Consider the following 16,504-nt stretch of genomic DNA (forward strand, 5'->3'; position numbering starts at 1 on the left):
GAGCTGTCCCAGCCCCGGCCCGTGTCCCTGCGGGAGCTGTCCCGGTTCTCGCCCGTGTCCCTGGGGGAGCTGTCCCGCTCCCGGCCCCGCTCCGACGCCCGCCCGGCCCCGGCAGGCGCTAGGGGGCGGTGCCGGCGCCCGCGCTCCGAGCGCCCGCCAAGATGGCGGCGTGTGGGCCAGCCGCGGCTGGCGGTCCCGGCCGGGCGGGGGTCGGGGTGGGCCCGGCCCCGGGACGAGGATCGGGGCGAGCGGGGGTCGGGACGGTCCTGGTGGCCGCGTTGGCGGTGCTCGGCTCGCTGCAGGTGACCCGCGGCGCCGGGTGAGTGTCTGGGCACCGTCTGTCCCGGGGCGCGGCTGTGCCCGGCTCCGGCAGCCCCCGGTGCCCTGAGGTCGGGCCGGTGGAGCGGGTGCCAGGCGGGACGGCCGCCCTTGAACCGCGGCGGGTCTCAGCGGGGACGCGGGAGAAGCGGGCCTGGGTGTCAGCGAGGCCGTGCCCACCCCGAGCTGCGCCGCTCTCACCACCCTGCCTGTGCGGCCTTGGGGCAACCGGGTGTTGTCGTTGCAGGAGTGGCCCCGGCGAGCCCTCGCTGCAGCCGTACCCGCCCGGGCAGCACGGCCCTCGGCACGGCCACCGGCACGTCAGGGACTGCCAGCCCGTCAAGTACGGAAACGTCACCCACGAAGCGTGGCCCGGCGACAACAGCACGGCCGGGCCGGTGGCTGTCACCAGGACGTTTGTCTCGTACATCCACCCGGAGGGCAGCGACCGCAAGGTGATCTACGGGCACTTCACCTTCGTGAGGAACCCCCTGAGCACCTTCTCCGTGCTGGAGCCGGGCGGCGCCGGCGGCTGCGGGGCTCAGCGCAGAGCCCCCGTGGAGGAGACTGCAAAGCTCAGGAAGTGTCTGGTGGCCCAGAACGGCGGCTACTTTGACATGGAAACTGGAGAGTGCCTTGGGAATGTTGTGAGCGATGGGAGGCTGGTGAGAGACTCGGGAGGCCTACAAAACGCTCAGTTTGGCATCCGGAAAGATGGCACCATGGTGTTCGGGTAAGAGCTGGGAGGTGTTCAGAGAATGCTCTCTAGCCTGAGGACTTTCAGGCATCACTGGGCAGGAAGCTCATCCCAGCACTGCCTCCTTGGCCTCCCCAGTTAGAGCAGAAGCTCACTTGGAATGCTGAAGCTAGGGATGTTCTAGCTGTACCTGGTGGAGCTAGATACCTCTGTGGCCCTTGGCTCATGTCCTAGGCTGAAGAGAAGCTCAGTAAGTGCTGATCTCCAGCTGCTTGGGTTCCAGTGTCTCCTCTCCCAGCTTGCAGTGGGGACACTGGGTGGGGTAGAAGGGGAGAGGGCTCTGTGTTCCTGCAGAGGAGACACAGAGTGCAGTGTGTGTGCTCTGGCTGCAGTACAGAAAGGCTGGGTTTGGAAGGGACCTCAGGAGGTGCCTCATCCAGCACCCTGCTCAGCACAGGTTGGATGGAGTGGGCTGCTCAGGGCCATGTCTGGTTGGATTTTGAACATCTCCAAGGATGGAGATTCCACATCCTCTCTGGGCAAACCTGTGATGGACCATATTAACAGTTTTTTGGAACACTTTAAGGGTGGTGACTCCACCACTGCCCTGGGCAGCTGTGCCAGTGCCTGACCACCCTTTCCATGAAGGAATTTTCCCCATGTTCAACCTGACCCTCCCCTGGCACAGCTTGGGGCCGTGTCCCTTTGTCCTGTCCCTGTTCCCTGGGAGCACAGCCCAACCCCCCTGGCTGTGCCCTCCTGTCAGGAGTTGTGCAGAGCCACAAGGTCCCCCCTGAGCCTCCTTTTCTGCAGGCTGAGCCCCTTTCCAGCTCCCTCATCTGCTCCTGGTGCTCCCTGGACACCTGGATCCCTGTTCCCTCCCCTGGACACCCTCCAGCCCCTCCATGTCCTTCCTGTCATGAGGGGCCCAGGACTGGAGGTGCCCAGCAGTGCCAGCACAGGGCATGGTCACTGCCCTGGCCCTGCTGCCCACACTGTGGCTGGTCCAGGCCAGGCATCACTGGCCTTCTTGCCTACCTGGGCATGTGACCCTCCCCAAGCAGATGGAGACAGAAGTTCTAACCACCCTCTGATGAAGAATATTTGACTGAGAGACTGTACTGCTCTCCTGGAGTGCAGGGCTTCCAGGAGCTGCCCTTCCCCAGCAGCAGGAGGATCCTGAAAGTCCCAGAAGGGTTCCCAGGACCCTTTTGCTGGGCTCAGAAGATGCAGCAGCAGCCTGGAATTTGCATCCTCCACCCTTCTGGTAGCTCAGTCCCAGACCTCAGGAAGGATCCTTGCAAAGCCACAATGAGTGTGCCAAGCCAGGGCTTTACCCTGCAGCCATTCTGGCAGCCCTGAGCACCATGGCCTTGATTTATGTGTGAGAGGGGCTGGGTGGGTCAGTGACATGTCCCTTCAGCGAGGGGGCTTCTCAACTCAACAGCAATTTCAGGGTCACTCTTGAGTCCTTAAGCTCAGCTCTGCCCTGCTGCTCCCCAGCTCTGGCTGGATGTCCCTGTTAAATGGAGCTATCGTGGTCTTTGGTGGCTTTGTGCCTTCCAAACCATGATCAGAAAAATAGCTTGGGTGTAAGTAATTTTGGCTGTCGGGACAGTGGGGAAAGTCGTTCACACCTTCACTCTCACCCTGCATCTCGGCCAGCAGGACAGCCCAGGGCACTGACCCCACCCTGCAAAGCTGCTGCTGCTGCTCCCTGGGCTGACTGGGTGAATCCAGGCTTTGGAAGCTGCCTGTCCCTGCCCAAACTGTTTTGTAGTTTGATCTACTTTCAGCCATGTTCATGTTGTCTTGTTCCTTTCCCATGGGAAAAGGGAACTTGTTTGGCATGTTTTCCATTCAGGTGTTTGCAATTACACTTTTCTACAAAGCACAAAGCTTTGTTTGCCTGCAGCCATGGGTACCAAACAAAAGTCGAGCATCCAGCTCCCACAAGACATCACAAAAGTCACCTTTAAACCCAAAACTTCTGGCAGAGCACATCTGTGCAGCCCCTGCTCTCATCCCCTCAGCTGCAAACATCCCCCAGCCCAGGCTCCCCTGGGGCAGGTGTTCCCCATCACCCAGTTCAGGAGAGAGCAGTATCCCTAGGGGAGCACCCTGTGGTGACACAACACCTGAGCATGGAGGTGGCACTGAACTGTCCTTTTGCTGTCTGCAGGGGCAGGGGAACCTCCTTCCCAGATGGAAGGAGCAGGTGCCATCCAGTGCAGCTGCAGGCAGGCTGGATGCTGTAGCTCCAAATGTTCTCCAAAGCTGTTTGATGTCACATTTTTGGAGAATAGAAGCTGACAGGCAGCAAGATGTTACAGCTGCTGCCACAGATCCCTGAGTATTTGGCAGTGGCTCTGTGATGCTGCTGAGTCAGGGATGGATGAAATGACTCCATGGTTCAGAAGGCAAAAAAGAGAGATTTTATTAAGAGGTAGTGTCCTTTTATAACCAAGATCACTAAGGTGATTGGTCTCAAAGTAAAAACCTTCCACACTATTGGGGAGCTATGAATAGCACACTCTGAAGGTACATATCTACAAACAACATGAACAGAAAGAGAGAGAATAATTGTTTTCATTCTTCCTCTCTAAGTTTGCCAGGCCTGAAGCCTGGGAGAATTCTCTTTGACTGAACTGAGAATCTCCACAGCTCTGTCCTTGTGTTCTGCCAGATGCTTTCTGCTCATTACCCTGGCTCATATCCACTGGCCACACTGCTGCCATGCTGGCCCCATTGTTTGAGGCACAGTGGCCTGGGACCACGGTTAGCTGTGGGTCTGTGCACAAGAGCAGAGGGCAGGGGCTGCTCTGGCTGCTCAAGTGCTGTTTCACACTGCTTGGCCCCTGGTTTAGGATGGGACTGTCCTTCATTCTGCCTTTTCCTGCCCTCCTCCCTGCTTCAGGAGCCTGCTGGCAGCAGGAGAGGCTTTACCATGATGTGCAGTGCCTGTGGGTAACCCTGGTGCCCTCTGTTCCCAGCTACCTGTCTGAGGAGGATGTCCTGGATCAGTCCAACCCCTTTGTGCAGCTGGTGAGCGGCGTGGTTTGGCTGCTGAGGGATGGAGAGCTGTACATCAACCAGAGCAGGGCAGCTGAGTGTGGGGACACCCAGAGAACAGGTAAATTCTGTGGGCCTGGCTGCAGCCTGCCCAGGGGCTCTCTGTCCCTGGCACTCTGGGGACAAGGGCACTTAACAGGTATTGTGTTTGGGCTGCCCCAGATGAAGGGAGGAATGATGAATCTGACTGCATGTTCTCAGAAGGCTAATTTATTATTTCATGATAATATATTATATTAAAGAATGCTGTACTAAATTATACTAAAGAATACAGAAAGGATACTTGCAGAAGGCTAAAAAGATAATAATGAAAACTCCTGACTCTTTCCAGAGTCCTGACACAGCTTGGCCCTGATTGGCCAAAGAGTGAAAACAACTCACAGCAGAATCCAATGAAACAATCACCTGTGGGTAAACAATCTCCAAACACATTCCACATGAGCACAACACAGGAGAAGCAAATGACATAAGAATTGTTTCTCTTTTCTCTGAGGCTTCTCAGCTTCCCAGGAGAAAAATCCTGGGCGAAGGGATTTTACAGAAAATGTGAACACCACAAAGAGGTCCAACTTTCATAGAATCATGGGATAGTTTGGGTTGGAAGGACCTTAAAGACCATCTTACTCCACACCCCTGCTGTGGGCAGGGACCTTCCACTGTCCCAGGTCAAGCCCCAAGCCCCATCCAGCCTGGCCTTGGACACTTCCAGGGATCCAGGAGCAGCCCCAGCTGCTCTGGGCACCCTGTGCCAGGGCCTGCCCACCCTCCCAGCCAAGAATTCCAATATCCTGTCTAACCAGAAACTCAAAGCAGGTGCCTCTTACAGGAATATGAAGCCAAGGGATTGTGAATCCCCTGCTTTGTCCCTGTGCCAGACAAAAACTTAATCAAGAGCACTTTTGTAGGGCTTGGATGAATGAGAGGAGGCTGGGCTGTGCTCTCCTGTGCTTAAGTTCAGATGAGGCCCTTGCTGGGAGCTCTTTGCAGCCAGAAGTGTCTGAGCAGCCCGTTGTGTGCCCCAGCTGAGTGTGAATTGTTCCCTGTGCTGCAGGAACCTTTGACAGGTTCATCAATGTGATCTCAGCCAGGACTGCAGTGGGACACGACCGTCAGGGCCGGCTGGTCTTGGTTCATGTGGATGGACAGACAGAGTCCAGAGGGTAAGGGCTTGGTAAGGTCCTCAATTCCTGGGGCTGCAGGGGCTCTGCAGCTGTCAGGGACATGTTTTAAGGCAGAGACTTGCAGAGCTCAGGGGAGCCAGAAAAGGCTCACAGAGCCCTCCTCAGGGTGCCTGGGATGGGAGAGCTTCCCCTTCCAGCACAGAGAGCAGCAGGCTCCTGATCTAACAGCTTCACTGAAGGCAAATCACCAACCAACCTCTGCTTTGCAGGGTCAGCCTGTGGGAAATGGCAGAGTTCCTGAAGCAGCAGGGAGTCATCAACGCTATCAACCTGGATGGTGGAGGCTCTGCCACGCTGGTCCTGAACGGGACCCTGGCCAACTACCCCTCTGAGCACTGGTAGGTGCTGCTGGCTCTGCCCAGGGCCCTGCAGCTCCTGTCAGCCTGGGAGGCCACAGCAAAGGCAGGAGAGAGCGGCTCTAGAATTTAAAGAGATTGAGTGACTCCATGTTTTTTCCACTTAGTCATCCAGGATTAAAGCTGAGCTGGTTCCAGACAGGCAGCAAAGCTGTGGCTGTGACTGAGTGGCTGATGTGGGAATTGGATAAGGCAGCAGCTCTTAGTCTGGGAGATTCAGAGCTGCACATCCAGGGGAATTAGCAGAGATCTGTCAGCAGCTTATTATTATGGAAGAGAAACACTGACTGGGAGACCCTGCCCTTCCTCATTGGAGGAAATCTAAAGAATATTTTTGTTTTAAATTCAACTTTTTAGTCAGTTCTGACTGTAAACATGAAGGGATTTAACATTCAGTTGCCATAACTACAGTGATGTAATGTATATCAAAGCAAATAACATTCAAGAAAATGTGTGCCAAAATGAGGGAATCTGGGACTGCTTTAAGGGGGACTGTGTTGCTTCTGTAATTCCATGTTTGAAATGATACCTATCAGATGGGATTTATAACTCAGTTAAAACGTTGACTCCAATGCAGTTTGATGTTCATATTTCCCCAGTATTAATGTTCGTGTTTGGCAGTGTGGCTCAGGAGGAGATCTCTGGGTTATGTGACGGGTGTTGCTTGGGCCGGGCAGTGCAGGGCGAGCTCAGGCTGTCCCCTCTGCTGTCCCCAGCTCCTTTGACAGCATGTGGCGCTGTCCCCGGAGCATCTCCACCGTGGTGTGCGTGCACGAGCCGGGCTGTGACCCGCCCGACTGCAGCGGCCACGGGCTCTGCGTGGCCGGGCACTGCCGCTGCGACAGCCCCTTCTGGGCGGGACCCGCCTGTGACACCTTGGACTGCGGCCCTGCCAACTGCAGCCTGCGCGGCGTCTGCAGCGCCGGTGAGTCCCGTGCCGGTGGCACCCAGGGGCCCGGGGAGCAGCAGGGGGCAGGACCTGGCCGTGCATCCCTGGGGAATGGCCCGGGGGATTTTGGTGTGCCAGGCAGCAGCGGGGTGGGTGGGGCTGCTTCCCCTCTGCTCCAGCATCCGAGGCACAGACGGCCAGAACACGTTGCCTTTAGGAGCCAGCTCTGTGCCTCAGTTTCCTTTTCTGCCCCAGGGTTGTGCTCTGGGTTTTTTGTGAGGCTGCTGATGGGCAGGGCTGTGTTTTATGCTGTGTGACAGCAGCTGCTTCTGTCCTCTCCTCTTACTGTTCCTTCTTCACCTGCCTCTCCTATTTCATAATTTTTACAAGTGTGCAGTTGCTACTCTTCCATGAATCTGAGCCTAGGGATTGCTGGAATGTGTGTCCCCAGCTTCTGCCCCTCTGCGCCCATCCCTGTTACCCTGGTCCTGTCCTCCTGACTCCACTTTCATTCAAGTGTGCCCCAGTGGCTGGGCAGAGCTTGGTGGGTGCAGGTGTTGCCCCAGAGCTGGTCCCAGGGAATGCCATCAGGGATTCTGCTGCATGTGGCAGCTGGGGAGGGGGGCTGTGAACCCACCCTTTGTGTGAGTGCAGGGTTCCTCTTCTGGCAGGGGTAAGAGGGCACCTCAAGAGGCAGAGGCTCCTAATTTCAAGTCCTTGCTGCCTGTAATTGTGCTGTTGTTGTTGTCAGTAATGCCTGTTCCATGTTTGCATAGCTGGGTGCCTGTGTGACGCCGGCTGGACTGGCAGCAACTGCACTGAAGGTAAATCCTGACTGCTGCTCCCCTGCCTCTGCACAGCCAGGGAGGGGCAGTGGGAGCCACTTTCCAGCAGCTGCGTGCCCGAGGGGGGGAGCAGGGAAGGGAAAGGCCGCCCTGTGGGCTGGGCTGCTCGTTTCTGGCAGTGTGAGTTCAATGCAGCTGGAGCATCTACAGCTGGCTTGGTGGGAGACACTCGAGTCCTCGCTCCTTGTTCAGGGCACACACTCAGCTTATGGGAGCATCCCCCACAGGATGAGCTGTGGCTGTGTGCTGGCATTGCTCACCTCTGCCCTGGTGACATCTGTGTTTGTTCCTGCAGCGTGTGCTCCTGGCTCCTTCGGGCAGTCCTGCAGCCAGCAGTGCCGCTGCCAGCACGGCGGCTCCTGTGACCCCGTGCACGGCGCCTGTTCCTGCCCTGCCGGCTTCTACGGCACCAGCTGTGAGCATGGTAAGGATCACAGCGACCCCTGGGGCTGGGGACGGCGCTTTGTGTCACCTCTGAGCCGCCTCTTGGGGGCAGTTCTGCCAGGGAGCTCAGGCCTGAACATCACCAGCCGGCTCCCAGCTCTTCTGGGCCTGCCTGGCCTACCCAAATGGGCTAAAAAGGAGAGGAAGGAGTGTGGTGGTATTCACAAGGGTCCCAGCATGAGAGAAGAGATGAGGATCTGACTCCATGTTTCAGAAGGCTAATTTATTATTTTATGATATATAAAATTATATTATATTATATTAAAACTATACTAAAAGAATAGAAGAAAGGATTTCATCAGAAGGCTAGCAAGCAAAGGAAGAATGGAATGATAAAATCTTGTGACTGACTGAGAGTCTGAGACAGCTGGACTGTGATTGGCCATTAATTAGAAACAACCACATGAGACCAATCACAGATACACCTGTTGCATTCCATAGCAGCAGATAACCATTGGTTACATTTTGTTCTTGAGGCCTTTCAGCTTCTCAGGAGAAAAAATCTTAAGGGAAGGATTTTTCATAATGTGTGTCTGTGACAGAAGGAGCAGAGAGGAAAGAGGAGTTTGCTTCCTCAATGGAAAATTGTGGGTTCCTGTTCAGTCTCAGCCCCAAAGAACTGCATTCTTTTCCCAGAGCCCCTGAGTGACCACAAAACATCCTCTGCTCCAGGGTGTTGCACCAGGCCCTGCTGAAGCCCAGGCTTCAGGTGCTGCAGGTCAGAGCCTGGGGAATGCTCCACAGGGCTGTCCAGCCATCCACCCTCACACTCCCTGGGCCAGTGCTGAGCGTTCTGCCTGGTGTAACCACTCCAGGTCCCCTGGATCTGAGTGAACAGTTGAATTACAGGGGGTGTGAACTTCCTGGCTGGCTGGTTCTGTCAGTGATGCTGTGTTCCTGGGAGCACTCAGGCAATCCCATCCCAGAGATGTTGCCCACAGCAGCTGTGGCTGCTCCATCCCTGGCAGTGTCCAAGGCCAGGTTGGATGGGTCTTGGAGCAACCTGGGATAGTGGAAGATGTCCCTGCTCATGGCAGGGGGTGGAGCAAGATGAGCTCTGAAATCCCTTTCAACTCAAATAACCATTCGATGATTCTGTGATCCCAGTTTTACACAAACTTCCCTCTGAAGCACACCAAGGAGCAGCCTTGAACTCCAGCATGGTGCTCCCAGGCTGCTGCGGGCTCAGCTGAGCTGAGGGAGCTGCAGCCTCAGCCTGGGTGCTCTCAGAGCAAGTGGAGCTGTGGCAATGACCAATCCCTTTGTGATCCCATCCCCAGAGTGTCCCCCGGGCTGGTTTGGGCCGAGCTGCCAGAGCCGCTGTGCGTGTGACCACTCGTGTCCCTGTGACCCCGAGACGGGCAGCTGCAACATCAGCCACCACGGGGCACTGCAGGAGCACTTACACACAGGTATCCCTGCATGGGCTGGGGCTTGAGGAAAAGCTGGAAGAGCAGCTTTAGTGCATAATGGTGTTTGCTTAGTCACCAGCTCTGCTTAACCTTGCTCTTTTTTAGTGGAATTTTACACCCTGCCCCACCTTTCTTCTCTCTTTGTTTTCCAGCTGGACAGTGTTTGGCTTCCCTGGAAAAGGAGAAGAGCAAAGACAAGTTCTCTCTGTCAGAGTAAGTGTTTGGTGCTCACTGTGCATCTCAGAGGCTGCCACAGAGCATGGGGGGTGTTCAGCCTGGAGAAAAGGAGGCTCAGGGGGACCTTGTGGCTCTGCACAGCTCCTGACAGGAGGGGACAGCCGGGGGGTCGGGCTCTGCTCCAGGGAACAGGGACAGGACAAGGGGAAATGGCCCCAAGCTGTGCCAGGAGAGGTTCAGATTGGATATTGGAGAAATTCCTTCACAGAAGGGTGATCAGGCACTGGCACAGCTGCCCAGGGAGGTGGTGGAGTCCCCATCCCTGGAGGGATTTAGAAACCATGTGGATGTGGCAATTGGGGACATGGGTCAGAGGTGGCCTTGGCAGTGCTGGGACAATGGTTGCACTCGATGATCTTGGAGGGCTTTTCCAGCCATAATGGTTCTGTGGTTCTGTCCTGCCTGAGAGCAGGCCCACAAGCTTGGGAACACAGAGAAGGGAGGGCAGTCCTCTGCACACTTGGGCACACAGGTGAGCTGTTGCTGCTGTGATTTGTGTCCCACAGGAGCTCGTGGCTCTCCCTGAGCTCTGCCCTGGCCCTGCTGCTGGTGCTGAGTGCCCTGGGGAACGTGGGGCTGGTGCTGCAGGGGCGGCGGCAGCAGCAGCACCGGGACTATCGCTACCTCCCCCTGAGGGACATCAACGGGGACACCCCTCACAGCCCCACCTCTGCTGCCTGGGAGCACGAGGACACTCAGGAGCCTGAGGACACTCAGGACCCAAACCAAGAGTTCCTTTAGAATCATGGATGGGATGAGGGATTTCACCCTGCATTGCCCCTCAGCACCGACTGGGACTGGGGCTGTTCCTACTGGGAGCCTCAGCTGCTGCCTGAGGAACCTCAGCCCAGGAACTGCCCTGTTGAGGCTGTGGTTTCCTTTCCTCTGCTGCCCCAGCAGCCAGGACTGCAGCATCAGGGGATGCAAGACATCCCTTGGGTGAGGGAGTTCCACAGCTGCAGCAGGAAAGGAGATGGGAGGCAAACAGGTGAGGGATGCAAGTCACAGCAGCTCTGGAAGATCCCTGCTCACCTGAGCAGTGCTTTTTAAGATGCTGGTTAAACTGCCTCTAGTACAAAGCTGGGCTGAAGGGTATTAGTCAGTGTCTGCCCTTCCTTGCTAAGCTCAGATTTTAATCAGAAAAGTGACCAAAAGTTTGTTCTAAAATGTTGAAGCAGGCGCAGCAGCCAGTGGCAGCAGAGCCCTCCTGTCCCGGCTGTGGTGGTGGCTCAGGGGTGACATGCAGGCTTGTGACAGTCCCTGCAGGGCTGGGGTGTTTTCTGACCAATCCTCAGGCCAGAGCAGCCCCAGAGGGTGATGAGTGCTGTGCTTTGGGGCAGCTCCAAAAAAGCCCTCCCAGGTCCCAGGTTCCAGTTGTGCATCTCTCCAGCTCCCAGGTGCCAAAGGCTCTGCCCAGCTCTGAGGGACCCTGGCACAGCCTGGAGCTGTCCCTGTGGGGAAGGGCACAGACAGGGACAGCCTGGCATGGCTGGCATGGCACAGACTGGGCTGCCCTGCCCCAGCTGGGCTCTCCTCAGAGGGACCAGCAAGGGCTCCAGTCCAGCCAGGATCCCGAGCTCCTCCTCTGGACATGTGGAACACATCCCTGCACAGTTCCTTTCAAACAGTGTTGGAATTTGCTTCCCTGGGAGGGAACCAGCCTTGGCCGAGCCCCTTGGATGCTGCAGAGGGGTGAGAGCCTGTCTGAGCCCCACACACCTTTATGCACTCACTCCCTTTTTACCTCTCCAAGTAAAGGATGTGTATTTTCTGTGCCAGTGTTGGCACCAAATCAGCCTGTAACCAAGAGACTCTATTTTTCTATGATTTACAGAAGTTTATTTGAAACTTGAATAAAGTCTTTTAGTGCTACCTGCCTGAAACTGAGAATTCCTGATGTGCAGCTGCAGAAGGAGCTGATCCTTTCCCAGTTAACCTCAGCCCCCCAGTGGAACCCAGGGGCTCTTTTATGTTTAATAACACCCACACTGCAGGATGTGCTGTTCCAGCCCACTCTGTGCTAGGAAATTAAACAAAAGATGCTGGTTCTGTAGAAAAAACCCCAAACATTTTAGTTAAAAAGCAGGAAAAAGTGAATACAAGCATTCCCTCTGCTTCTGTGGGCAAAGAGAGCAGCACACAGGCTTGAATTTTCACTGTTCTGCAATTTCAACAGTTGAATCAAACAATTCCACATGTTCTCAGAAATGTTTTATTTCCCACATACCCAAAAGTACAGCTCTACCAGGACACACAGACACCATCACAGGAGGACATCTGTTATTTCAGTGCCCTGCAGTGGGCTCTTACAGGAGGTTTGAGGGTTTTGGCTGAGAAAAATGAGGATTTCAGTGTATAAAACCAAAGCCAGCTGCAAAGGAGACAAAGTAAGTGCTGCTAAAAAACTTAATTAATGCCCATTTAACTTAGGTGTAACTGAAAGCTTGGAAGGGGGTGTTGGTGTCACTAAAATCCAGCAAATGTGACTTGATTCCAATTTCACCTTCCAAGAGAGAAATAATCAGATGTAAGGAGCATCACAAAGGTGTTGGAGGAATATTGAAGCTAATTGCATGCAGGAGTCTTTGACAGCTGCTGTCAAGTAAATCTCTAATAGCTGTTCCTTGCATTAATTGCCCACAGTACAAACATTTGGGACATTAAAGCAGTGTGAGCTCATAAAATGCTTTTGAAATGAGGGATTCCCTGCCTGGAGCAGGGTTGGCCTCAGCCCCAGCAGCTTCCCAGCCCAGTGTGGTGGACAGCTGGGCTCACCAGTTCCTACTGGGAATTGTGAGTGGATTATGGCATTTTCAAAGTCTTCTGCCAACAAACCAAACTGGGATTACAAATTGTTATCCACACTTCCTGAAAAGGAACAGACAGAACCAGAGTGGCTGAGCAGAGAGCACAGCTGCATCTCAGTCATTATGGAGTGCCTGGCCTGCTCACCGTGGGGAATTGTTCCCAACAGTGAGTCCAGGAGCTGAGGAACGGCTGAGCTGAGTTCAGGAGCTGAGGAACGGCTGAGCTGAGGAACGGCTGAGCTGTTCTGGTGCCTCCCTGAGAGCCCCAGAGCCGACTCCCAGCGCTGCCCCGGCCCCGGTGACGCCTGCGGGGCTGGAGCCGGGGCTGGAGCCGCCCCTGGTGCCCCGGGGCTCTGCTCTGCTCCTCCGGCGGGGACAGAGCCCTTTTCACAGCGGAGAGCAGCAAAACACGGCTCAGGACCGTGCCCTGAACCACAGCTGAGGCCATCCAGCGTCCATCCTCACTCAGGCTCTGTGTTTGCCCTTCCCAGCCCTGGCCAGGGCGCAGGGATTGGGGCGCACCTGGAGGACTCTGGCAGTGAAGGTGCCACAGGTGGCTGTGTGACCCTGGCACAGCATCCTGCACTCCCCTGCACCACGGACATGGCCCCAGCTCTGAGGTAGGTGTTGTGTTTGCATAGGGAATATCTGAACCAGGGACAGCCCCAATTTTCTGGGAGCCCCTTTTTAACCAGCAGCTCCATCCCTGCACACAGCCCGAGCTCACTGGCCTGGCTGCTGGGGAGGGAGCAGGGAGGGCTTTGCTGCATCACCCACAATGAGCCCACTGCCCAAGGTTCTGGCTCAGGAGATTTCTGAGGATCCAAAATCCCTCCCAGCCTCAGCTCACTGTGAAGAAAACTCTGAGTTTATTTTCTAAGCACACTGATGTAGTTTGAGGGGGAAAAGGTGATGTAGAAGAATTCTGTGTCTCTGGTATCTGCAGTTCACAAGGTCAGGTTTAGAAAGCACAGCACAGCATCCAGGCTGTTGCTCCCTTTTTTCCTGTTAATATTCAGGAGAAAAAGGAAAAAAAAATATTGAATTATTTAAATTGGTTTCAGAGTAAATTGTCAGGTGGGACAAACCAGGCAGCCTTGCCAAGGAGAGGTCACAAGCTGCTTCATAGACCTGTGGATGATCTCTGATGGGCACAGGAATGGGACTGCCAAGGGACAAGAGGAAAAACTGGGATTGGGATATCCCCAGAGCCAGGAACACTCTGTGGAACCATCCCTGACCTCACCCTTCAGAGATCTGCCAGGGACCAAGGTCCTTCACTGACAAAAGTCAAACTTCTGGTGGGCAGAAAACAGCATAGCCCACATTTCAAAACAAAATGACAAAAAAACCCCAAAAAAATCTAGGGCAAAGGAAGAGATTCTTACCCAGAGCAAACCCAGGGAACAGGAATGCTGCCACTGCAACCACGTGAGAAGGGAAGGTGCAATCCTGAAACAGCACAGGGGGACAGGGCTGGGTTTGCTCCTGGGGCTTTGGGAATCTGAAACAGTTTTTAAAATTAGATTTTATTCTGGGTCAAGGATTTTCCATGAGGGATACACACATGCACTTTTGCTTCCAAAATTCCTGTCTTCCCAGAGGAAAGGTGGGAATTACATTTACATTTGTCCCTCTTTATCAGATTCCAGTTATGCTGAAATGCCAGAGACAGAAGTTTCATTTGTCTGGGAGAAACATGAAAGTTTATGGAACAACTGAGAATTGGAAATCAGAACTTCCCTGAGCTCTACATAACAAAGTTACCTGTTCACAGGGAGAGATGCAAGGTGCAGAGTGATTCCCTTGGCTCCAATCCTTAAAAAATCCCACCAAACAACTCAAAACCATGCCAAGTTCTTTGTCTCCCATTGTCCCAGATATTTTGGCTCTTTTCTCATTTGGCAGAGCCTGGTGCTTCAAAACCAGTGATTAAAAAAAAACAGGGTGGGAAGGAAGAATTTCACAGATTCCTGAATAAAAACTTGGCGAATATTTGACACCTGCTCTTATTATTTTTTCACCTGGACAAGAACATGGATAACTTTGCTCCCCAACCTGACTACAGGAACAATCAGAGATTAGGGACAAACGTGGCATTTTTGGTGTGTAGGAAGACAGTGCATCTTCATGACAACTCCTGAACTCAATCTTGTTTCTTAATCCTAAAAAACAGTCTAAAAAAGCACGGGACTCTCACCTTTCCTTACAAGGAAGGTGACACAAGCCCTTAACTCAATGCAGCCCTTTTGCAAGAACATCCATTGATCACAAAGATCAGGACCCAAGCAGAAAGATTGCTTGGGATTGAAGACAATCAGTTATTCCTTTCTAAAACAAAGTTCATCCCATTAAAAAAGGTGACTGTATTTAATAAATAGCCATTTCTGACATAATAAGTTAAAAATTAATTTAAAATAAGCTAGTATAGAATAAATAGGCTTCAGTAAGTGCTTACATACATACATGCCTCTCTGAATGGTTCAAGTGAGCTCATGTTTAGAAGAAGCAAGTTCTGTAATACTGCCAGAAAATCTTGTGCCTTCAGAAAATCAAATATTGCTTTTCTTAGCCCTTTAGGACTGGATTCAGTTCCCATCCACTCGGGAATGGGACAGACCTACTCATTATTGCTGTGAACCTGAGTAAAAAGAAACAATAGTTTGGAAGATGCCACTCACTGCAGGCAGATTCAATGCCTGGAATTTCTAAAAAAAACCCAAAACCTTTTGACTTTGTTTCTCAGCAGGGTTAAAAAAAATCCAACACATTTCCCAGAGCATCCTGCCAGACCAGGAGAGGTTTTTGGTGTGGCCTGGAATCGATTTCTGAACCATCCTGCCTGTACCCAGGTGTTGGCAGTTCCTGCCAAGGCCCTGCCCCTGGAATGCCCCCCTGAGTGCCCAGTGTGGAAGCAGAACCCCGTGGGCAGCCAGGACATTCCCTTGTTTTGCCACCCAGGAATTGTCTCAAGGTCCAGGAGCTAAGGCAACATCAGCCTCCTCTGGGGGAAAGAACCGATGGAAGAGCCCTTTGGAGTGGGTTCCTGCAAACTCACAGGCACCAAAACCCACAGGTGGTGAAGGAGGCTACTGAGGAGCAGGCAGCAGACCCAAAACCCCTAAACCTGCCCTTGGAATTTCAGTTTTTTGTGGTTGAAGCAGCCCCCAGAGGCCTCTCTGTGTCCAAATGGCTGCGGCTGCCCCACGGCTCAGCCCTGGAGCTCTTTGGTTTGGGGCTGGAGCAGCCCCGGGTGCCCCTGGTGCTGCAGCCCTGGCTCTGCTATCTGGAGAGGTGGGAGCTGCTCTGGGACTGGCTGGAAGATGTGGTGACTCCACTCAGCTGGGAAAAACCACTGGTGCAAGATTCCAGGCTGGACATGGATCCCCTGGGATGGGACAGAACAGAAGTGCTGTTAGCAAGGCTGCAGTGAAGGGGCTCCTCCCACAGATCAGCTCCCTCTCTAGCACTTGCACAAGGGCTTTGTGGCCCATCATTTCCCACTTGCTCTCTAAGAATCTCTGTGTCATGATGAAAAATTAATCAGTCAGAGACATTTTTTCCCATTTACAGATATTATTCCTTGTCTCTGACTATTGTTCTGGGGAAAGGGACACAGCTGGAGCCTCTGGGAGCTGTCCCTGAGGAGAAAGGAAAGCTCCAAAGGACTCCAAAAGCAGCCTTGTGAACCCAAGGACTCCAGGCTACTGAACACCAGAGTCCCAGCTCCTCCTGCCAAAAGCAGGGCTGGGCTCAGGAAGAGCCCCAAGGAAGAGCAGGACTGGAGAGAGGCATTTCTGCTGCTCTGACCCCACAGGACCTGGCCAGGTCACACCTCAAGCCACCACCTTCAAATCTGCTCTGCCCAACACCTCCTCCAGCTCCAGGGAAGGGCCAAGGCTTGCACAGAGCTCAGATTAACAGATGGGGAGGTGCTTCTGGCATTGAAGGAGAGGGCCAGGCACACCCTGCCAAGGCTGGCTGTTCACCTGCCCAGAAGTGCCCATCCCTCTCAAGTGCCAAACAAAATCATCTGGGAAACAGCCCAGCTGATATTTAAATTACTCCAAAATCGGCTTTGCAAAATATTCCCAACTAAGATAAAAACCCTCTTGAGTCAAAAATCTCCTGCTCTTCAGGCAGCTGCAAGCAAGACCCAAAGCACAAATTTCACTGGTGGACACAGATTCAAGGGAGCTTTTAAATACCTACAGCACCAGGGGAGACTGGTTGCAAAAATGCCACC

At 53.9% G+C, this 16,504-nt stretch overlaps 2 protein-coding genes across 2 annotated transcripts in view; one reads left to right on the plus strand and one right to left on the minus strand.

Annotated features, from left to right (window-relative positions):
* The first annotated feature begins 161 nt into the window (after positions 1-161).
* On the plus strand, positions 162-11,323 carry NAGPA (N-acetylglucosamine-1-phosphodiester alpha-N-acetylglucosaminidase). Its single transcript, XM_066561133.1, has 11 exons — positions 162-319; positions 566-1,051; positions 4,009-4,148; positions 5,139-5,247; positions 5,478-5,606; positions 6,341-6,549; positions 7,290-7,337; positions 7,654-7,782; positions 9,083-9,214; positions 9,367-9,427; positions 9,958-11,323. The coding sequence occupies exons 1-11, from the start codon at positions 162-164 to the stop codon at positions 10,190-10,192; spliced, it is 1,836 nt and encodes a 611-aa protein (XP_066417230.1). The 3' UTR covers positions 10,193-11,323.
* Positions 11,324-11,645: 322 nt separating this feature from the next.
* Positions 11,646-16,504, minus strand: part of SEC14L5 (SEC14 like lipid binding 5) — a 35,081-nt gene continuing 30,222 nt past the window's right edge. The window contains exon 15 of the mRNA XM_066561006.1: positions 11,646-15,646. Within this exon, the coding sequence (XP_066417103.1) occupies positions 15,541-15,646 (106 nt within the window). The 3' untranslated portion in view covers positions 11,646-15,540. The remainder of the gene's footprint in view (positions 15,647-16,504) is intronic.

The sequence above is a fragment of the Molothrus aeneus genome, chromosome 16 (assembly GCF_037042795.1).
Source record: "Molothrus aeneus isolate 106 chromosome 16, BPBGC_Maene_1.0, whole genome shotgun sequence".
In the NCBI taxonomy this organism is placed as follows: Eukaryota; Metazoa; Chordata; class Aves; order Passeriformes; family Icteridae; genus Molothrus; species Molothrus aeneus.